Source organism: Schistocerca piceifrons, chromosome 1 (assembly GCF_021461385.2).
Source record: "Schistocerca piceifrons isolate TAMUIC-IGC-003096 chromosome 1, iqSchPice1.1, whole genome shotgun sequence".
In the NCBI taxonomy this organism is placed as follows: Eukaryota; Metazoa; Arthropoda; class Insecta; order Orthoptera; family Acrididae; genus Schistocerca; species Schistocerca piceifrons.
Window position 1 is genome coordinate 1,134,990,196 of NC_060138.1, and position 24,238 is coordinate 1,135,014,433.

A 24,238-nucleotide genomic window follows, 5' to 3' on the forward strand; every position below is an offset into this window, starting at 1 on the left:
AAATACAGCGGACATTTGATCCCTACTTTTTAGATGACAAAAACTCAATTTTTTTGGCGTAATGAAGACAGTCTGTTATATGACACATAGTTGTGCCATTGCCTAATAAACATCAAATCAGCAGGTGTAGCAGTGGGCTGTTGGTCCAAATAACGTAGCGCAAGGTCAAGGGCTTCTGCTAAGTCACTGTGTGGCACCAGCTCTCCTTTGTCGCTTTCAGGCTCATTGTGACTTCCATCACAGCAGTCCACTTCTTCCTGGTCTTGAACTAAATCAGCTTCAGTAAGGTTCTCCACACATGCTCCATCCGCTGCCATCCTTTCATCTATGTCTCCTTCACTAGATTCTTCAAGAGATGTCTACAGTTTCCTCCACAATTTTCTCAGAGTATTTTCTGAAATATTCTGCCATGCCTCAGCAGCTCAATAAACAACATCCTTCACAGTGGTATTTTTTTTTATTTTGTCCACTAAAGGAATGCTATCATCTTGGATCAGTATTCTTAAAAATTGTTTTCTATAAATGTTTTAATGTTTGCAGTACACCCTGGTCCATCAGCTGTAGAAGTGGGGTAACATTTGGCTGCAGAAACTTCGCCACAATTTCTTCATCACATTATTCCTCAGTGCTGGGGTGAGACAAATGATTTTCCATGAAAACCATCGAACAGAGCGAACAAACTGGCCGGGAAACCATTCTTTGAACAGCTTACCATCCATCCATGCTTTTTTCTGGTTTCGATAATATACGGGCAGGGACTTACGTTGCAGTTTCTAAAAGCTTGGGGCGTAGCAGATTTCCCAATCAGCATTAAAGGCAGCTTGTGATTATCAGCAGTGTTGCTGCATGCTAATAAAGTCACACGATCTTCACACATTTTGAAACCAGGAGCATGGTTTTTTCTGCTTTTGATGCCAGGCTTTTTGTTGGCAATGCCCTAAAATTAAGGCCAGTCTTGTCAGCGTTATAAATTTGTTGAGGAGAATACTTTCCCTCTCTTTTTCGTTTTTTCACACTCACCCAAGTATTCCTTTGCTGCATCACTGACAGAAGAAACCTTCTCTCCAGTAATTGTTAGCTCACGGATTCCATGACATTTCTTGAATCTGTCCAACCAACCCGTACTTGCACTAAAAAGACTCATCACCATTCATTAACTTGTTCAGGTAAACAGCCTTCTCCTGAACCAGTGCTCCACTCAAAGAAGTTCCCCTTTCTCTTTCCTGCATAAATCCAAGGAAAAGAGCTTCATCCACTTTATCGTACTGGGACTGTTCGGAAGTCTGCCAGATTTAGAGTGTTATTTCCAAAGACGTTGCACAGGACTGTTCAAGCTTCACTCGGTTATTCTTCCAATCACAAATGGTTGCTTTACCAACACCCAGTTCCATTGCCAGTTTACATTCTCACCATTGTCTATCCACTTAAAGCATTCAGTTTTTCTTTGAGGGTTAACGTTGTATATTTCCGTTTACTCATTACGAAAATACATACACCACTAAACCTGAATGAAAACAATACAACTGTTACGCGTGCCAGCGATTGATAACTAACATAACCAAGCACTTTGCGAGACAACTGGCAGTACGCTGACCTCAGACACTACAAAGGTCTCAACAATGCACAGCAAGAAGGGCAGGGAGTGAGAGTGAGCCATTGTTCCCACACTTGTTCCCATGGTGTACCCACATATTTGCTTGGTATATTTAATTCTATAAACTTGTCACCGTAACGCACGATAATCCGAAAAAATCGGTAATCCAAACAAGGTCCGATCCCAGTTAGTTCGGATTAATGGGACTCTGCTGTATGCAAATTCTATAAATTTTTATTTTGCTGATCCTGTCATTCATTCTTAATGACCCTGCCTACGGGCAGTGATTACCAAATCAAATAATTACATTTTTTCAGAAGATTTCTTTGCAGCTTAGAGATTTCTTTAAACCAGTTTCAGGCACAAAGCTACAGATCACTTCACATTTATCTCCTGTTTATTGTCAGTAACGTTTAAATTACGTATAACTTTACTGTATGGTATTGATATGAAGTCGAAGCAAAAACAATCAAAATCTGGTTTATATAAAGAGTGGGGATGGAGTGGGGGAAGAATCTCTAATTTAATTAATGGATTCAGTCACTAATGTTAAGATAGATAATAATCGCAAACTAGTCAGCAGTGTTAAACATAACAACCAATGCTGCACAAAAATAATCATTGCAAAGGAGTTGTCATATCTTTAAACATGTAATAATTTCGTTAGTGAAGTAAGTATAAGTAAAGATTTAAGCAGCTGTGGGGAATATAGAGAAAAATTGTAGGCTGTGACAGCCACAGATTTATCTGCCAGAGAATTTAACAACAGAAAAATGTTGTCTTTCAATCTTCCATTTAAAAACGGAATGTTTTGAATGGAAATTTGACTTTATTATCTCTTACATTTAAAATTGTGCCTTTAAATCTTGGTAGATTACAGAGCAGTTAACATACTAGGTGTGACCAAAAAGTAAAGGGAATTTTTGTTTTTCTTAAAGAATCTTTCATTTATTCATCAGCATCAGCTTTGTGCTTTTCAAAGTTGTCTTCCTCAGATGTTATACAATTGTGTCACTGCTTTTCCCAGTCTTGGAAGCACTTCTGAAACTCACTTTTTGTTATGGTCTTCAGCTCCTTCAGCAATGCTGTTTTACTTTAATCAGTGGTGGCAAAACGACGTCCTTTCATGGTTCTCTTCAGCCTTGAGAACAGAAAGAAGTTGCAAGGGTTCATGTCCGGTGAATACAGTAGCTGTGGAAACATAATGATTTTATTTATTTTTTGCCAAAAAATCACGGACAGGCTGTAGGATGTGAGTGGAAGCATTATTGTGATGCAATTTCCACAGTTCTGGTTGTTTCTTTCGGATAGTTTCATGCAAAAGGAGCGTAACTTCCAAGTAATATTCCTTATTGACTACACGACCATAAAGGAGGAGCTCATGATGCACTCTCTCATTGTAATCGAAGAAAACAATGAAAGAACTTTCACCCCTCCCCCTCGGTCTTTGCTTTTTAGGCAGTTTCTCTTGGTACAATTTGAGCCTCGGTTTTGATGTCATACCCTTGTACTCATGTTTTGTAACCTGTTTTAACCTTTACTAGTTTTGGATCAAGGTAAACTTCATACAACAATTCCTGAGCAATATCTATGCGATGTTGTTTTAAGGAGAAATTCAGCGGTTTCAGAACAAACTTTCTTGCTTTGTTTCATTCCCAAAACATCTGAAAAATTGTTTGGTCCGAGGCAAAGGACATGCTGACATCAGCAGCAACCTATCTGATGGTGATTCGACAGTTTCCCAGAACCGTTTTCCTTATTCTTCCACAGTGTTGTCAGTGATGCAAATTCTTTTATCTGTCTTTTTCAGAAGTAAAAATTTGCTGAGCAGTCAAAAATATGTATAACCTTTTTGACTGTTAACAATAAACTAAATACTCAAAACAGCTGAAATTCAAACATACATCAGGAATCTGTGTAATAACAGAATAACAAAAAATTGAGAACTGGATGTGTAATACCCACAAAAATTAAAAAAAAAAATAAAATAAATTCCCATTATTTTTGATAACATCTTGTTCATAACACCTGTGTTGATATTGTGCCAGTGTGTGGTAAGTATAGCTTTCTGTTGGTTAGAATGTTAAAATAATATGTCCACTTTTCTTTAGATTTTAAATACTAATATTTCCAACAATTTCCCACAATTTTAGATTTTTAAAAGAGCTTTCACAGAATATTTTAAACTTCTTACCTCTTTGGAATTTATTCTTCAAATACTTGTTGTACAAATGTTTGATAATTTCCAATTCTTTTGCACAGGGTTACACGAAATCAATTGATATCTGGTCCGTCGGCTGCATCTTAGCAGAAATGCTATCAAACAGGCCCATTTTCCCTGGAAAACACTATCTAGATCAGCTTAATCACATCCTGGGAGTTTTGGGATCACCAACACATGAAGACCTTGAATGTATCATAAATGAAAAAGCTCGCAGTTACCTCCAGTCATTGCCATTTAAGCCAAAAGTTCCATGGACAAAGTTATTCCCTACAGCTGATCCCAAAGCACTAGACTTGCTGGACAAAATGTTGACATTTAATCCACACAATCGGATAGTAGTTGAAGATGCTTTGGCACATCCATATCTTGAGCAGTACTATGATCCAGCTGACGAGGTAGGTACAGTTTTTTTCATTTAGTATACTGCCAAAAAGAGAGTGAAAGTGAGAGTGAGAGTGTGTGGTGTGAGGTGAGAGAGTGTGTGAGAGGGGTGAGAGAGTGTGAGAGTGTGAGACCGTAACCTAAGTAGTATGGTATGGTAGGCTGCATGGTATTGCATATTGTGTGGTGTGGACATTTTACAAGAAGTCATCATCTGCAGCTGAAGACTGAAAAATTATTTCTGCCTCCTCTAAGGTTCAGCATGGATATTGTATTTGTGTGTGAAACTTGTTAAAACTAAACTCTTAAGTGACGTAAAGCATGTGAAAAAGGTGTGAGAATGCCTGTAAATTGAAAGCAAAATTTAGAAACATATTTTAATAAATTATCTGATTTTCTAGATTCAGGAATACAAAATTTCTTTTATATATGTGACATGTAGCAGTACTGTGCCTAAACATCCACGTCTTTTAAGAAACACAGAATATCAAGAGATCCCGTGGGAAATTTTAACTATAGTTCTAGGTCATACATCTGGGTACTTTTTCTCATTTTATGTAAGATATCCTTTGTTAACCACAGATCAGTCATCAACCCACATTGAGTAGTGGTTTCATAATGTGTAAGAAAATCAGAAAATATGACAAGATGATAATGTCTTAATTTTTGTATTCTTCTTTCCACTCCAATGACAATTAGGAGACAAATATGGTACAGAAAGTTGTGATGGAATGTTAAATAATTTAGCAGTAAAGGTAACAGCTCACCAAACAGTAGAGGCATGAAATTTGTCAACATAACTGCACTGCAGTTGAAGTGATTGTGACAAGTTTCACAGGATGCTGCCCAAGCCCCATATGACCAGTTGGTCAGATTTGGTAACGTGTGCGCTTAACAAATATGAGAAGGAAAATATATTTTTCCCTACATTTTCCTTCTCACCTTTGTTATGTACACGTATTACTGGCCTGTACACGTATTACTGGCCTGATTGGTGTGTTCACGGGAGACTTCAGTGACACACTGTAGCAGCCAGCACAAATGTTTACAGTGCAGCACATGCATCTAACCACTGGACTATTGGAACACAGTTAATGATGACTCTGCACCTCTACTGGCTGGTGAGTTTTTATCTTCGCAGATACAGCACGTCTCGTGCAGGACCAGCTGGTGTCAAAGATCATATGTAGACCAAAAGTTTTGTTTGAATCGCCCTGATAGTTTCAGTGACTCCATACAAAAGAAAGTCCTACTCCTAAATTGTTCACAAGATTTGATGTGGGAGAGACATGCATTGCCGAAATTGAGTAAACAAATGTTTAAATGTACTGGGTTATCTGTCTTAACAGTTCATAACAAAAAGAAAGATTTTTGGTTTTACTTCATTAAGTAGTTCTTGTTAAGAGACGGTTCTGTTGTTTGCATTTCTAGTGTGTTTAGTTTTCTTTGTAAAGAAACAGAAATTAAGAACAGAAACTTCATGTTTTATGTGCCTGTTGCTTTACATAAGACAATCCATCAGATATTTGGCTCACTGCTTGTACTCGTTAAATTGGACTTCTGCCATGTTTGTGGCAAAAACTACTTATACTTGAGATCATTATTCTTATTGAATAAAATTTGGACATAAAGTTTTGAGGGTAAGGTCAGTCCTCTGTGTCAGACTGACTGCTGATGTTAAACCATGTCTGATTTATATCACGTGACCCTCCTGTTTTTGTTTGTTAATGAGAGCTTGTTGGAGCAGGCAGGGTAATACAGGGTCTACATAAAGTCCAGGAACACTTACAATTACTTATTGCACAAGAACTAAACATTGTACAGATGTCATACATATTGCATTTTGAAGAGAAACTCTGAAATTTTTTTTACAAACATTTGATAAGCAAACCACGATCAACCCAGCAGACGTCAACACGGTAATGGAATACCCGTCCCAGCACGGCATCATCGACTGCGCTGGTCACTTCCCATATTCTCTCCTGGAACTCCGCTACATCACTTGGTAGAGGTGGTACATACATCAGATTTTTAATTTATCCCCTCAGAAAAAAGTCACATGGAGTGAGATCTGGTGATCGGGGAGGCTATTTCATGAAACAGCTTTCCCCTTTTGTAGCATGGCTGGTCCATCGATGTGGCAAATTACCCATTACGCTGTGGCTGTATATGTGAGTGGGGGGGAACAACTTTCAGTGTTTCTCTTCAAAATGACATATGTATGATATCTGTACAATGTTTGGGTTTTGTGCAATAAATAATTTAAAGTTTTCCCAGACTTTATGTACACCCTGTATTTGTATTCATGGTTACTGTGTATTACAGTAAGACTTCATTGTCTCTGTTTCTCAATGAAAATAGAATAGAAGGTAAGTGGTTGGGCTGAAACTGCCGCCTGTAGTGGCAGTTCCATTACAATCTAAGTTTCTGATGATGGTATTTCCCAGGGATTGTTTACATCCTGCATTGCATTAGATCCAACGTCTAGTATGCAGAGACTTCATTCATTCATTTATTAAAAGTGTTATGGTATGGACTCCTACAGTTTCTCTTTGGTTGGACAGGATGGTATTAAGTGACAACAGGACCAAGACTAAACAAATTGATGAATATTTGGTGTGTTGATAAGTTGGTACATAGCCCTTTTGTTAGGACACAGAGCGTTTCTTAGGAAATGCAGGATGTCTTCCAAATCATCAGTACTTGGCATTGACTCTGACTGGTAACCCCAGACAGAAATAATGTATAGACAAACGGACGTGACATAATTTAATTATTTGTTATATTGCTACTAATCGCATTCTGTTTAAGAACCCAATATGTAGAAGCTTGTTGTTATAGGTGTGCACAAAACATGTTGTTTATCTTCATGTGTCCCACAGAGGCTGTATTGTGCGAATCTTCAAGCGGTGAGGTTCTTTATACTGGATCCTCGTCCACATGAACTGTTTGTTTTTCCTACCCTAATGTGATCTTCAGTCCAAAGAGGAGTTTGCTGTAACTCTTAATATTCACATCAGTAAATGCTTCACAAGTCTTTTCATCGCTGCATAACTATTGCAACCCACATCCATTTGAGCCTGCTTATTGTAGTTAAGTTTTGGTCTCTCTCTACAGTTTTTACTGCCTACATTGCCATCCATTACCAAATTGACTAGTCTTTGATGGCTCGAGATGTGTCGTATCACCTTTTCCCTTCTATTAGTCAATTTGTGCTAGAAATTTTTTTCCAAGTTTGATTCAGTATCTATTCATTAGTTATCTAATCTTCAGCATTCTTCGACATTACCAAATTTCAAAAGCACCTCTCGCTTTCAGTCTGTACTGTGTGCTGCCCACATTTCACTTCTGTAGAAGGCTGGAATCCAGAGAGATCCTTTCAGAAAATACTTTCTAACACCAAAATTTATCTTTTCTTTCTAGTTTAATTTTATTATTCCTTAATTTTAGAGATGATACAGAGTTCTGGGCTATTTTGAGTCAGACACAAAAGAAGACCAAAAATGAAGTGGGAAAAATTATTGGTTGTGATGCACTTGATGATCCTTCCACTTCAGTCTGTTACTTGGCTAGGTTTTACTTGTGTTTATTATTTTTTCCCCTTTAGTCTTCTCTCCTTGTGAGGTAAGACCTTAGTGACTGTCATAAAGTTTTTTTTACTCGTAAACAAGGCAGTTGATTTGTCTTGACAAGAAAAAAGTAGACACAAACCAAATCCAATTTTAGAATGTAAACGATGCCAAACTGCTGTACAGACCATTTTTTTTTATTAAACATTCAAAATTTGAAATTTTGTAGTGTTTCATTTTTTTCATCAGTGAATTTTGGAGCCACTGTGTCGGGCACCTTTATTTTGTGTGTTCAGTCTTTGCCTGCTCACTGTTTTTTGGCCTAGGATTCTCATAATACTTATAAATAAAAATTGGCTTGTTTCAGAAAAGTATATGATGCTATTAAGATAATTCTACTTTTCAGCCCGTTGCAGAAGAACCATTCCGATTTTCTATGGAACTTGATGACTTGCCGAAAGAAACACTGAAAGAATACATATTTGAGGAAACATCTCTGTTCAAACAGAGGATGGCTCAGGAACAGAATATGTAGTGCAGTCATAAATATGTAAAGCACTCGTGTATGTACCAAACCTCCAAGCATTTCTTTTTTCATTGCATTGCAATTACAGAAATATTGAAAAACCTTACATAAAGCCATTAAGTACAAAGTACAAAATATGTGGAACTTCAGTATCTTCATGTGAATTTTGTCTACAGAGGAGTAATATCTTACAGTACACTGTTTAATTATTTTATACACAAGTAAAGTGTAACTTCTGTTAACTAATAGATAAGCTAAAATTAATTTTATGTGTAATTACAATTCCAATGTTTTCACACAGTAATCAATAATGTCTACAAAATATCATTTATGAATGAATAAGCTATGTGAATGTCATCCCTCATGCAGTTTTTGTGGTTGTAAAGATAGCTTGTGAGAGTGGTTTTTGAAAATATCTTTTTGTGTATTATCTCGTTTCAGTTACCAGAATTTTTTATCAGAAGTAATCGAATTACATTGTAGATTTAGTTAATCGGCCTGAAACTTCAGAACTTTATTATATTTGCCAGTTCAAAAAATTAATACTTTATGAGCTAGAGTTGCTGGGCAATACCATGTGGGAGGTGAAATGTATAGCACTGGTGGCACACACACACACACACACACACACAACACACACACACACACACACACACAAAAGTGAGAGACTTGTAACTGTAGGAACTAATACTCCCTCCCTTGGAGAGGAGAGAGGGATAAGTTGGAGAATGTTCAAAGGAAGGCCAGATCACCCAGATCCTGGAGTGATAGGGACCCATCAGTGGTAAGGATGAGAGTAAACAAAGATGAAGGGGAAGGTGTCCTTGGGGGGGGGGGGGGGGGGCTGAGTCCAAAGAAGATAAATGTTGTGTGTGTGTGTGTGTGTGTGTGTGTGTGTGTGTGTGTGTGTGTGTGTGTGTGTGTGTGTAGAAAAGAGGGGAGGAGATGTTTCCGTCTCTGGAATACAGAGAAATTAGTATTGAGTGGGAGGATTCAAGTAGCCTCAGTGGTATAGCAGGCACTCAAGTCGCTTCGAGTCATACTGTAGAGCATATTCAGCAGTTGGCTGACCATTCTTCTGTGACCATTCACGCGGTCAGCTGGTTCAGTGATGGGCATGCCTGTATAAAATGCTGTGCATTGGATACAGCTCAGCTGATAAACCAACATACATGATTTCCCTGCTTTTGATTATTGTGGGACTTAACAGTGGTGGGGCTGGAGGGCAGTGAATGGGAGCATGGGGCAAGTTTCGCAGGGGGCAATTCTAAAGGTGAGAACCTTGGGATAGGGGTAAAGATCTGCAAATGGCATAAGGTTTGACTAGGATGTTACGCATGCTAAGAGAGCAAGGAAAGGTGACAGTAAGTGATGTAGGGAGGATACTGGGAAGAGACGACTCATATCAGAGCTTGTCTTTCAAAAGATGTTGTTACCATTTGCCAGTTAAAAAGTATTAGCTTAGGATTACTCACAGACAGTATATTCTTTATAATATAAGAGTACCACAGTCTTGTGCAATAATAGTAGAAAGTGATTTACTTGAAGAATATTGTGTATGACAGCTATGCATTCACTGTAATCACTGCAGGAAAAAATAACAATCAGTGAATTAATTGAATATTATTGGAAAAATTAGTCAACAGCTCAGTTGCAAAATGAGCATTCGAGATAACAAGAGACTGCTTTGAAAGAGATACAGAGCGAAGATAGTAACCAAGGAGGTCACAAATATGTTTATGTGGGACAGATTGTTAGACTCCTGGGTCAAAATGGAGGGGAGCTATTACAAAAGCATTTTGAGTAACAGGTGTGATTTTGCATTGGGAATTGTAGAAACAAAGCAAAACAGTACTATGTATGACATTGGGTACAGGAGGAAGGCACTTTCATTAATGTATAAAATGTTTTCATGTTCCACAGATCATGTGTCCAATTAACCACAGTGACTTGATACAAGTAATTTTACATTCACTTTACACATTCTTATGCAAATGTGGCTACGTGCTGACCACCTACAATTTTCTTATTTCTTTAATTTATTTTGTGTGTTAGTGAGTTAGTTATTTCTACCCACACCGTATAGTTAGTTATTTCTACCCACACCGTATACAGATTGCAAAAATTAAAGTTCTCCTGCAGAATAGGAGGAGTTGTAAAGGAAAAACATTTTCAGTTTGTTTTCAAATTTAACATTCCTGTTCGTCAGACTTTTATATCATTGAGTAAGTGATCAAAAATATTGGTGGCAGCATTGTGCACCCTTTTTGTGCTAAAGACAACCTCAGTATGAAGTGATGAATGTCATCGTAATTAAGTACATAATTGTTCCTTTTGAAGTGCAGTCGATTATTTACAGCAAACTTCATGATGGAATACATACACTGTGAAGCAGTAGTCAAAATGCCCAACTGCTTAAACATCTGGCTTATTATCACCGCATACCAGGTGGTTACAGTTAAACTGACGGTGTTCAGAGTGCTGCAGTGCTGTCTGTATACATCACAGGATACTGAAACATTGTAGGTATGTTCATTAATCGGTGCACTTGTGGAATATGCTGAAAAAATAATAGTTCCACTTTTTGACACCAGGTGAAACTGTGGATCTGTAAGCATTCAGCATGTGGTGCGGGTGCAGGAAAGGGGGAGAAATTATCAACACAAGACAGGACATTTATTAAGATACGGTTACAAGTTACAATACGTGCAAGCAATGTGTGGTGTGGCCGCATCTTGCATGAAAATAGTGCTGTGGACACAATTACTTGATTGGAATCGTGTGGTCCTTATAATGTACAGATGTCATTGTACACCTAATGTATAGATGTCATTGTACACCCAACAGACCCGCGAGGAGTCATCTCCTGAAAGAGAAATGGACTGACAATGAAAGAGCCTGTGAAACCATACCACAGAGTCACATAAGTGGATGTTTCTGCGCAACATGTGGGAGATTAAAACCCCAGATGTGACAGTGCAGAGTAAAATGTGCCTTTTTGCACAGTCTGAATCTTGTCTTTTGAGCTGTTGACCAGGGAGAGAGATTTCCCATGACTCAGCTTGAGCAGTGGCTGCAAAATTTGGGGCATGTGCTGCACAGTTGGCTATAACTACAGCAACTTCAACAACAACTGATATGGGAATGGGCCACCTCCCTTCCCTGCTGCACCACCTAATTCAGCTGTTTCTTCAAATTTCATCATCATATTGTATCCCATTTATTGACAGGGAACCTTTAGCAGCTGTTTTTGTTTGTCAATATTCCCTCAGTGCAGCACTCCTGTTGCTGCTATTCTGATAAAACTTCTTAACCAGCAGTTCATGGTCTTTATTGTTGATAGCTATTATGTTTTGTATGGAAAACTTTAACCATCATAAACCTTTACACCAAGTCACTTCACGAAAGAACTCGACTTGTGTCGCTGAGTAATAAGCAGCATACTGGTGTCAGAACAGGAAACATTTCACATTCTGACTGACGATATTTTCACCTGGTGGCAGAAAGTGTAACTATTATTTTTTAAGCATACTCCGTGATTGCACCAATTAATGGCCATACCTATGATTTTGCAATGTCCTGTGATGTATACAGCCAGAAGTGCAGCAATTGGATCATTATCAGTTTTATTACAACCATCCAGTGATATTGTTACAGCACGTTTCTGAGCAATGAAGACTTTCTAAAGTTGAGTTACCTCAGAACATTATTGCTTATGACATTATTGAATGAAAATGAGCAAAATATATCAAATTACTGATTTGTCTCTCCCCAAGATATACAAGCATTCAAATTGCAAACGAGGCAGAGCTATGTTGTTTTAGGAGTTCCAAAATGTGCTTTTTTTTAAATTTAACCCTTTCCACTCCAGTGGCAAGTTGCACTCAACATTGTGAATTTTATTTTCCAGTCTAATGTCGAGTGCCATTGGTGATGATTTTTTGTAGCTCTCAGATATGCTCCATTCTCAAATTTGACTGTATAATGCATCAGTGCTTCATAGTACTGCTGTCCAGGGAAACATGTTAACTACGTGTTGAACTATAGCAGTTGTGTTTAGAGAGAGGTTGTAATTATTACATTCAAATTAGTAGACGCAAAATGGCTAGGTTTCCACACACAGTCATTTTGGAGGACGAGATTGTATAGCTTTTAGAGGAATATCTAAGTGAATATTAGAGTGACAATGATATTGGTGATGAAAGTGATACATTTGTAAACAATTAGAGTCATATGATGATGGAAACAGTCCGTCCTGGAGTGTGTCTAACATCACACATTAAATTTTGTGTTTTTCTCTTTGTTTAAGAGGGTTAATGTCACGTTTTTGTAAGTGTAAATTCATTCAGTCTGTAGCACTGTAGTTGCTCATTCATTTTGTTTTGAAAGCAACTGTCCATTCGTTTAGTAAGCAAGTCAGTCAGGCTCCAATTTTCAGCTGTGGTAAGTGTGTGGCTGCAGAGGGGCACATTAAGTGTTTATCCTTTCCTGTGTTTTCCACGCCGTATATTTATTAAAGTTATTGCGTGTTTTTGTGTTCAAGTGGGTTAATTTCGCATTTTTGTAAGTGTAAATTCACTCAGCCTTTAGCACAGTAGTTGCTCACTGAACAGCCAGCTAGGTAGCTCTTTAACACGTCAGCATCCATTGGTGACACATCAGGAGGGTAGCAAGTAGCATATCTAGTATTGTCTGCTTTTATAGTTCATTTCTTCATTTAGTCTACTTAGGATGGATAGGATGTATGCATGATGTGTCGAGACGCAGGAGCAGCTGGCTGCAGTTTGCAAACAGCTGAACGTATTCTCGGCTACATCAGTCATCATCGGGCTGCTGCCCTGGGGTATAGCAATGGTGAAGAAACTGGCACATCACATGGGACACCTCAGGTGTCACTTGTTTTGCCCATGGGCTCTGTTTCCGAGGCACCCCCAAGTGCACACCATGCAATGGATCTGCCCTCACAGCAGGGTGAGTGGCGGGTGGTAATGCATTCGCATCATGCGAGGCTGACGCCCAGTATGGAGACTGGCCGCCTGGCCTCGTCTCTTAACCCTGTGGGTGTACTGGTGGACACTTCTTCAGCAGGGTCTGAGCAGGCACATGGGGGGGGTTACTGGTTATTGAGAGCTTCAATATTAGGCATGGTATGGAGGCTGTTAGGCAGTTAGTGTTCAGTGCCGGAAAGAAAGCCAGTGTGCACTCAGTGTGTCTGCTAGAGGGCATCACCCAAGATGTGGAGACAGCCTTGCATGTGACTTTCAAGCGTGCAGTTTGCAGTTGTCTGCAAGTTGTGGCTGACGCCGGCACCGACGATGCCTATTGCATGGGTTCTGAGGTGTTCCTCAGTTGATACAGGTGGCTTGCGGAGGTGGTGAAGGCTGCTGGTCTCGCACACAATGTGCAAGGAGAGCTGGCAATTTGTCACATCATCCCACAGTGGATCGGGGTCCTTTGGGTTGGAGCCGAGTCAGGGTGTATACATTGGAGCCGAGTCAGGGTGTATACAAACCGGGAGAAAACTGGGAAAAACTTGGGAAGTTTTTAGAATTCCGGGAATTTTTCAGTATTTTAATTTTCAGTTAAATTTTTGTGATTGTGACTGGTAAGAACCGATACTCTAACAAAGGATATTACTATATCCCGCTACTTCAGAATAATACTGCAGCAATAAAAGATAAAAAAAAAAAAAAAAAAAAAAAAAAACCAACAACTTAAAACTTAAATTGCAAAGGAAATGCGCCATATACAGAAACAAAACACAGTACTCCTACAAGTGTCTGCCAGCAGAAAAATGTGTCAACGGCTTTAGGAAGACTATGCAATGCTTCATAACAAAAAATTGCTTCTGATGAACGTGATGTCACAACTGTTTACATTAAGATTGTTTTTAGAAGTTAGGAACAGGCTCATGCGCATGCGCTTAAGGCTACAGAAATGTGGCTGTTAGGCTGTGTAAGCAGTCGCAGTAAGCACCTAGATGTTATCAAGAAAAATTTTACTGGCGTGGCCAAGTTGCCAGCCTCACGCTTGCGCAGGATTGGAGGGGCGTAAACAGCGGTAATTTCGGAAAGGGGGGGGGGGGCGGCGGCGGCTATCAAGTATTATCCCGGTTCAGAAATATCATAGATCCGGGGCTGATGGGCAGAGCAGTCTGAGTTATAGTGGGGAAGTGGGTAGTCTCCACGTGACCCGTGATCTTGCTGCTTCCTTTTCGTTTAATGTTCTCACATCAAATGAAAACAAAACGGATTTCTGTGGCTGGAAGCTATCAAGTGAATTAAAATATGTTCACATAATTACGGAAGGCAAAATTTGTTATAATTTTCAGATTTTATTTTATTTCCACTTTTCTGACAGTCAAGCATTAATCGCCTTGGAAATCAACGAAGTGGTTTTTGTCGGTATGCTAAAGAAATTTGGCTTTTATTAATCTTTTCCGCTGAGGCAGTCAGTGTATTTGAAACGAAGTGTTTAGTACCAGACTATTGGCTAGGTTCAACTGTTCGCTGCATTTAAAGTGCACGTTTTCATCTTCTTACACGTGTGGCATTATGTCATAATAAAGAACCAAACATGAGATAATACAGTACTGGTTCTCCAAGAGAATTTACATCCCAAAAACCACACTGAAAAGCTTGTAATATCAGGTTGAGGATTACTTCATTGGGAATCTGGACATATGAATGTGCACTTTAAGTACGCACTTTAAATGTGCTTATTCCAATGCTTTTGGGGTATCCTATGATGTCTTGTTTCTTTTATGCCATAATGCATAAGATCTATTAATGTTTTACAATTGCAAACATACGGGTGTCCTCCGTCATCGTAGCTGCGCAAGCACGATGGTGCCTGTCATCTGGCACTCTGTGGCAATTGCTGAAAAGAACCTATTTCTAACAGATCGCGGGAAAATATTGTGAATGCTGATTTGAAAAGGAATGCTGTCAAAGTAAATTTCCTTTTACACATGTTGAACTATGTGCGAGAATGTACGATGAATTTCTTAACTCGCACAAAGTTTGATACTCCTTTAAAAATCAGCTCTTTGATGACGAGCCATTTAGAAGAGTTTTGAGCCCAGCAGATCAGACATTTATCTCGTTATTAAAAATTTTACTGGCACATTTGTGTGATATATCTTAAAGTGTAACACACGCAAAAAGATCAACATTATATTTGGAAGTTTAGCTTCTCTTGCAGCTTATTAACCTTAGAGGCGAACATTATACTTGAAAGCTTTTCTTTTGTTGTAGTAACACTACGTATATCAATTTAAACCATTAACTTTTCTTGTTTGTGTGTCCACACTACTTAAGTGATGTTGCTAATTGGCTGAGTACATCATGTGTCCTATGCTCTGAATATCCGCTGTCATTGGCTGGCGTGATCACGTGACATGAGCTATGACTGGCTTACAAAAGCCCATTGCAATCTCGATTTCAATGCTTGTGAAAGTAACATGCAGTTTTTTATGGAATTAGAATTAACACTTTCGTAATACGAAAATATGCAGGGTACATGTTGCTTCACAACAGAGATCTTTCCAAACCCCCCCCCCCCCCCCCTTGTTTTATTTTCTAAAGTGCTGGGAAATTCTACGCCTGTGTATAAAGCCATAACCATTCAAATGATCGATAAGTTTTACAGTTCTGAGGGAAAATATACTGTCACTTTACACGGAAAATTATATTTCCACCTGGGAGGAAGTGTACTTTTAGTCGGGAAATCCAGGAATTTGTTTTCCTTGTCCGCGTTTACACCCGGTGAGTGGAGGGTCTCAACTAAAGGCTTCATCAACTCTATGACGGACTTGGCTGCAGATTTCTAGACCTGTGTTATCGTCTGGGGATTTGTAGGACTCACTTTGATAGGTCAGGTGTCCACTACATAAAGGAAGCAGCTACTCTGGTGACAGAGTACTTGTGGAGTGTACACAAAGGATTTTTAGGCTAGGTGGTAGTTTGAGGTGCTCCGATGAACGCTTCCCAGTCGATTCACAGCAAGGGAAGTCAAACGTCTTCAGAATAAAGACACTTTGACTGTCACCATTTTATCAGTAAACTGTCGAAGTATTTGTAATCAAGTTCTCGAATTTACTATCCTCCAGGAAGGTTCTTGCACTCAAATTATTCTTGGGACTGAGAGCTAGCTGAAACCCAAAGTTGAAATCTCTGAGATATTTAGCGAGTTGTGGAATGTATATTGGAAAGACAGATTAGAGCCCATAGGAGGGGGAGTTTTCATTGCACTTGACAAAAACATTGTCTCTGTTGAGATCGAAATTCAGTGTGACAGTGAAGTTGTCTGATCACGTATAACAGATGTAAGTGAATCTGGGTTAATTGTTGGATGTTTTCGCCAGCCACCTGATTCTGCTGTGGCAGTCCTAGAGTCATTCAAGAAAAGTCTATGGTCAATAGTATGTAAATAACCACATCATGCAATACTAGTTACTAGTTGGATGCGAGTTTAACCTTCCAGTTATAGACTGTGGCATGTCTATGGAGTCATTGAGGGGGGGGGGGGGGGGTGCTACAGACAGAAAGTCGTGTGAAATACTTTTGAACACAGTTTTCTGAAAATTGTCTTGCGCAGGTAGCTTGGGAGCCCACATGCAATGGAAATATCTTAGCCCATGTAGCCACAAATAGACTGGACCTTATCGAAAATTTCGGCATAGAAACGGGGATTGGTGATCATGATGTATAGCCATTATGATTATAAAAGTTAATAAATCAGTCAAGAAGGCTAGGAGAGTGTTTCAGCTAGATAGAGCAGATAAGTGGTTATTAACACCTCACTTAGACAGTGAATTAGCATCACTTAGTTTCAGTAAGATGGATGTAGCAGAATTATGGGCAAAGTTTAATCAGATTATAAATTGTGGTCTGGAGATTTACCGTGCCTAGCAAGTGGGTAAAGGATGGAAAAGACCCACCATAGTTTAATAACAAAATTGGTAAGAGGCTGAGGAAGCAGAGATTGTTGCACTCTAGGTTCAAAAGGGGACACACAAATGATGACAGTGAAGGTTAGTTGAGATCTGTGCGCCTGTGAAAAGATCTGTGCGCGAAACCTACAACTACTACCACATTTACACCTTAGCGAAAGTTCTGGCAGAGAACCCAAGAAAATTCTGGTCGTATGTAAAATCGCTAAGTGGTTCTAAGGCTTCCATTCAGTACCTCGTTGACCAGCCTGGTGTTTCAGTTGAAGATAACAAAACGAAGGCTGAGGTTTTAAATTTCACATTCAACAAATCATTCACACAGGAGAACCATACAGACATACCGTCATTTGACCATCGGACAGACTCCTGTATGGATGACATAGAAATTAATATACCTGGCATAGAGAAACGACTTAAAGATTTGAAAGCAAATAAATTGCCAGGTCCGGATGGAACCCCAGTTTGATTTTACAAAGAGTACTCTACGGCATTGGCCCCTTACCTAGCTTGCATGTGTCATGAATTTCTTGCCCACCACAAAGTCCCAGGTGACTGGAAAAAAGCGTAGATGGCTCCAGTGTATAAGAAAGGTAAAAGAATGGACCCGCAAAATTACAGATCACTATCCCTAATTTCTGTCTGCTGTAGAATCCTTGAACACTTCGTCAGTTCAAATATAATAAACTTTTTTGAGGCTAAGAAGCTTATGTCCATGAATCAACATGGCTTTAGAAAGAATCGGTCATGAAAAACTCAGCTTGCCCTTTTCTCTACTGATATGCTTAGAACTATGGGTGAAAGGCAACAGGTAGATTCCATATTTCTAGATTTATGGAAAGCATTTGGCATGGTGCCCCATTGCTGGCTCTTAACAAACGTACGAGCATTTGAAATAAGTTCACATATATGTGAGTTGCTCAAACACTTCTTAAATAATAGAACCCAATATGTTGTCCTTGTGACAGGTGTTCATCAGAGACAAGGGTATTGTCAGGAGTGCCCCAGGAAGATGTAATAGGACCGCTGTTGTTCTCTATATACATTAATGATTTGCCGGACAGGGTGGGCAGCAGTCTCTGATTGTTTGCTGATGATGCCATGGTATATGGGAAGGTGTTGAAGTTGAGTGAGTGTAGGAAGGTACAAGACGACTTGGACAAAATTTCCAGTTGGTGTGATGAATGGCAGCTAGCCCTAAATGTAGAAAAATGTAAGTTATTGTGAATGAGTAGGAAGAACAAACCTGTAATGTTTGGATACACTATTACTAGTGCCATGCTGGACACATTCAAGTCATTTAAATATCTGGGCGTATCATTGCAAAGTGATATGAGGTGGAATAAGCACGTGAGAACAGTGTTCGGTAAGGGAAATGGTAGACATCAGTTTATACTTCTGAGTACTGCTAGAGTGTTTGGGATCCATACCAGGTCGGATTGAAGGGAGACTTTAAGCAATTCAAAGGTGGGCTGCTAGATTTGTTACCCGTAGGTTCAAACAAAATGTAGGAGATAGGGAGATGCTTCAGGAACTCAAATGGGAAGCCCTGGAGGGACGGTGACATTCTTTTCAAGAAACACTGTTGAGAAAGTTAAGAGAACTGGCATTTGAAGCTGACTGCCAAACAATTCTACTGCCACCAACATACATTGCGCGTAAGGACCACAAAATTAAAAAAAGAAAAAGAAATTAGGGCTCATACGGAGGCCTACAGACAGTCATTTTTCCCTTGCTCTATTTGCAAGTGGAACAGGAGGGAAATGGCAAGTAGTGGTACAGGGTACCCTCCGCCACGCACTGTATGGTGGCTTGCGGACTATCTACGTAGATGTAAATACACACAGTTCTTCTGTGTATCTTCTCTCTTTCCTCGATCATGACGATCCCAGACTAAGAAGTAATACTCAAGTTATTTGAAGGTGTTGCACACTATCTCCTTCGTAAATGGACAACACTTTCTGGGGATTCTTCCAGTGAATGTCAGTCTGGCATCTGCTCTTGCTATGATTAACTTTCTGTGATAATTCCAGCTTAAACCACTATGTACATATATTCCCAGACACGTACTGTGACTGTTTCCAGTGATTGTTGAACAATTGCAGTGAAACAATAAATAATCTATTTACCTAGATGTACTGCCCATACCCGCATAGTGTTGATTCTGTGCTGCAGGTCATCCTGCATTCGGTACAGTGTTCTAGCAGGTTAACTTCTCTACTTACGATGACATCATGTGCAAATAGCCTTTTGTGGCTTCTGACGTTATCCACTAGTTTGTTTATGTATTTTGTGAACGGTAATGCTCCTACAACAATCTCTTTCAGTAAGTGTGAAGATACTTTTATGTGTGAATATGGCATGTGGGAGATCAGTTTGTGAAGTTGGTTTTGGGGTAGTGCCGTACTGAATAGCATAGGTTTGTTTGTTACTGCTGATCCTTGGTTGGCTTGACTGCATTTTAGCGTGGAAGGGTTTGCAGCTATGAAAATGGAATTAGTTACTGTAGGTGGTAGGTTTTTTTGTGGATTGGTGACATTATGGAGCCATTAAGGGGGTTGAGGTCAATGCTCAGAAAATTCTAATGCTGAGCTGAATAGGGCAAGGTGAAATGAATTGGAGAAATGGTATTAAGGTGATGGAGGAATAAGGGTAGTGCCTTGCTCTTGGGTCCATATCATGAATGTAGCATGAGTGAACCACGCAAGAGCCTTAGGATCTTGGGAGAATAGAAACAATTTCTCAAGGTGATGTGGGTGACAGTGACTGTCCCACAGTTTTCTTTTTATATTTTTATTTTGAGTGAATAGTATTTATTAGTAAAGATATAGTTGGCGACAGGTGGTAGTGAATTTAAAGTCAGTAGGACATTGAGAGTTGGGAGTGTTGGTAGTAGAGAAGTGAGTCAGCAGCTTTGTATTATGGATGAAGTAGCAAAGACCTGTAGGATTCAGATGAAACAGTTGGAGAGAATAAATAATCAAGAAATAGTCACTATAGACAAGGCTTTAATTTGCTGTTATTTCTATTTTTAACAAAAAAAAGCTTTACTGAGCTTTCAAGGAACCAGTGTAGTGTAAGTCCATATATGTTTAATTTGTAATCTTGCTGGCTGCTGTAAAGAGTGTTGACTATTGAATACTTAAAGTAATGTTTTTCATAGATGCCATTCTGAGTGTTATTCATATAGAGAATGAACATTCAGTGTGCGGACATTTGTATATCATAGGAAGTACATGTCCAAGGCCTAAAATACTCCCCATGGCCTGTTGGAATCGTAATCGTACATGTGTGTATTTTAAAAAAGTCTCCTCTGCCTCTTCCCCCAGTAACAAGTAGTTTTCCTTACTCTGGAAGGGTATCTTAGTATGCAGTGCCATTTGTATACTAAAAGGTGTTGATACATTACCCAACAACTGATTAGCACTTTATTGTATTTGAAGAGCTGTGGATGGGGGTGTCACATGAGATTTCTCAAAGCAGTGTGAGTGCACTCATCTTCATCCACAGAGACAAACCAGTAGGAATTGTTTGCCTCAGTGTCATTGTTTTAGTAATGATGTGTTCAGTTGTTAGGCTAAGACTATAAGGCATGTAAACTATTGTACTTTTCATTTGACATATTTATATTAGCACTTCTATTTTCTTTGCAGCTTTGCACAAGCGAAGTGTTTGCTCCACTACATGACCATCACATGTTTCCGGTCGCCTGTGTTCATTAATCTTGTACCATGCTTTGGTATGGGGAAACACAGGAGATAAATGGAGGAGACATATCCTTTTTGCCAGATGTTAAATGGTTCTGCTGGTAATAAATATTCATGTTATTATTGTACAGGACTCAGTAGTATATTTTGGTCATTTGTGTCCTTCTATCTGTGATTTATGTAATTTGATCCTGCCCTCCATCTTTAAACTTATTACATAAATGTATTTTACATTTAGAGTTATGAAAGTAAGTCCTCATCATCACAGATTCATCAAGTCAATTTAAAAAGTGTTAAAATATTTCAAACAGCTCATTACAAGTACATAAATTGCATCTTGATAATTTGTATTCTTCAAACAGTTAACTATACATAATTATTGCTTGTTTCATTCTAGTTTAATGCACAACTAATATTGGACAAATTTGACTTTTAATCAGTGTCACTAAAAAGTGATGGTGACACTGTATTTTTATGAGATGCAGTTTGTATTTGGAGTTTTCGGCTTCCATAACTTCCCATATTTGAACTTGTACCCTGATTGGCTAAAAATCTTTATTTTTATTACCAGTTGAAAAGAAACTTGTGCTCTTTCTATGTGTTGTTTAATTGTGAGAATCAGTGATTGGAGGTTAAGCAATGTGTATTTATTATACATAAAGTGGAAAAGTATCCTAAATCACTATTTCAGTATTTTAAATGTGAAGACTACTGAATATGATTTTTCTTTGTCATTGGTCATATTTTCCTCTACATCATAATCATCATCCATCATCCACACACACACACACACACACACACACACACACACACACACACACACACACACACACACACACACACACATTCGCTCTCGCACACTATTTACTTCTATATATCTCTGTATCTATTAGTGTTTTTGTCTTATCTTATTCATCTAAATGTCTATTCAGAATAATTTTATGTATGCAACTTGTTGCAAAAGACAGAACTGAAGCCTTCGGCTGTATTGGAGAGTAATGCAAACATACATGGATGTATGGCGTGTGATGAGAAGACTAACTGGGAAGCTGGTGCAGCACAGTGAAACACACACTCGCAGTTTCAGTTCTATAGTGGATGAACTGAGTAACTCTACAGTGCTGAGACGAAGTCAGTGTGCTGGCAGCCCAGTTGCAGTATGTGTGTGCATTACACATATGTATTTCAAGAATTATGTGTGCGACAGAGTGATATACAACCAAAAATTGTGAAATTATGTGGCCTAAATACTTTTGGAATTTTCTTCAGATAGTTATTTTAGTGTTGAAAGACAGTTTAGCTATGTTAGGTTAGCAGACCGTGATAGTTCTTTGAATTTTAGATAAACATTTAACTAAATTGCAGAATAATTTTTTGATTCATTACAATATGTCTCAAGGCGACAGTGAGAAGGATGCCATATTATTTTTACAGCTTACCTTGTCATTTAAGAAAACATTGTTGTTCCATTTTATCTACTGTAAACCTATGAGTGTTTTGGCATTTAGTGTACGTGGAGATAGGTGATATTTATGAAGCTTTTTGCGCAAAAATACCATGCTAGTTAGTTAAACTAGTAGGTACAAATTTGTTGTATGTAGTGTTCTGTTATATTTTTCACACTGTTAATACTGTATTTATGTCAGTAGATTATCACACAGACTTTTTGTGAAATATTGAGTAAGGAACGTTAGAAAACACCATAGTCACAGTTGATGTCCTGGTCTGCGAAGTATTTGCTGCTTAAATAAATTAGTGTTTTGGTTTTGCAGTGAATATGAAAATTTTGTTATGTCTTGAGTAAAAACTTTCATGTGCACTATATTCATTCCTATTTTGAACAATTACTTTCGTGTATTCATCGTAGGAACACAAAGTTCACTAAATATTCACGTAGATACAAACTCCTATGATGTGTTTGTACTTCTGCTTTTTTTCCAGCTAGAAGCAGTGAATCTTCATGTAAGGTTTCAACTAGTTGTGGGTTATGAGTTACTCCTTTTGTTCTCTCTTGGAACTTAATTATGTGTTGATGGAGTGGCCTTAAAATCTCTGTGTAATTGGTGGAGTGGCCTTAAGACTTATTCATTGGGTCATAATTAAAATAAACACTTTTATTTCTGGGCTTTTGAGCTGGTAAAGAGAGAGTTTCATCTCCACCTACAGCTGTCATTGAACAACATTGTTTTGTACCTTGAAATTTAATTAATTATTATTGTACTCAAATGTATAATTTTTGATGAATTATATATACACTGACTGAATAAAAATAAAATGCTGTGTAATCATAATGCCTTTTAAACTCTGCTAACTTCGTTTATGTAGTAAAAATATAGAAAGGCCAAAATTAAGTCAGTCATCATAAAATGAGCCTTATGGATTACTTAGTTTGCAGCGAGGATAATTATTCTGTGGATGGATGTTTCTGTTAGAAGTCTCCCATTGCTTTTACAAGAAGGTACAGTGTTTTGTAATAACAAGTCTTACTCACATAAATATGAATGGAATACATCAAACATCAGTCACTTTTACCTCCATGTCTGGTGCTGTGATATGTGTGATGTGACATGTATGTACTGGTTAAGAAATCATTCAGATAAAACTATTTTGTACCATTTGTACATTGGTATGTATTCATACTTTACTTTAGTGTGTATAATATATCTTATTGGTGAGCATGGTGTTTTTGCGTATGTTGTCACGATTGTTGTTGTATTAAATTATTCGGAACTGTCTGTTTCTGCAGTGCAGTGGTTTTACTGGTTATCATTCATTTTAGTGAAAAATTTACCATTTCCTCAGTAAATACAGTATTACCATTATCATGATGATTATTATTACTATTATTATACTCATCAAATTGTTGTGCTAAAAATAAAAGCTTTGTTAGCAATGTCAACTCATTCATTTAAACATGTGGCAATCCTGAAGCAATATGTTCTCAGATTTTCAGAGCTACAACAATTTTAATTCTGGGCCAATACTTCATGTTCTGCTATAATCATAAAAATCCCGAGTTTCTTGCTATGGATGTGATTCAAGGTGAATATCAATTTAGAGTTATGTGAAAGCCCATAGCAAGTTGATATGTACAAGTGGCAGCACAAAAAGTTATAGTTGCTGAAATCTGAATACTGATGATGTTATGAAGGAGCCAATTGCATTACAGAGTCTACACTACTGCTCATAAAAATAAAGGACACTTGGTGATGGTGAGTGTAGTTGAGGGGAGTATGCCTTATTGACACTCAGCATGAAACACACACCCTCTAAAAATCACAAGACAG

General features: G+C 38.4%; 1 protein-coding gene across 1 annotated transcript in view; it reads left to right on the forward strand.

Moving 5' to 3' along the window:
* LOC124780620 (mitogen-activated protein kinase 1) overlaps positions 1-23,815 on the forward strand; it is a 377,777-nt gene extending 353,962 nt beyond the window's left edge. Inside the window, exons 6-8 of the mRNA XM_047253794.1 lie at positions 3,857-4,213; positions 8,175-8,331; positions 20,898-23,815. Of these exons, the coding sequence (XP_047109750.1) occupies positions 3,857-4,213; positions 8,175-8,303 (486 nt within the window). The 3' untranslated portion in view covers positions 8,304-8,331; positions 20,898-23,815. The remainder of the gene's footprint in view (positions 1-3,856; positions 4,214-8,174; positions 8,332-20,897) is intronic.
* The last annotated feature ends 423 nt before the right edge of the window (positions 23,816-24,238 follow it).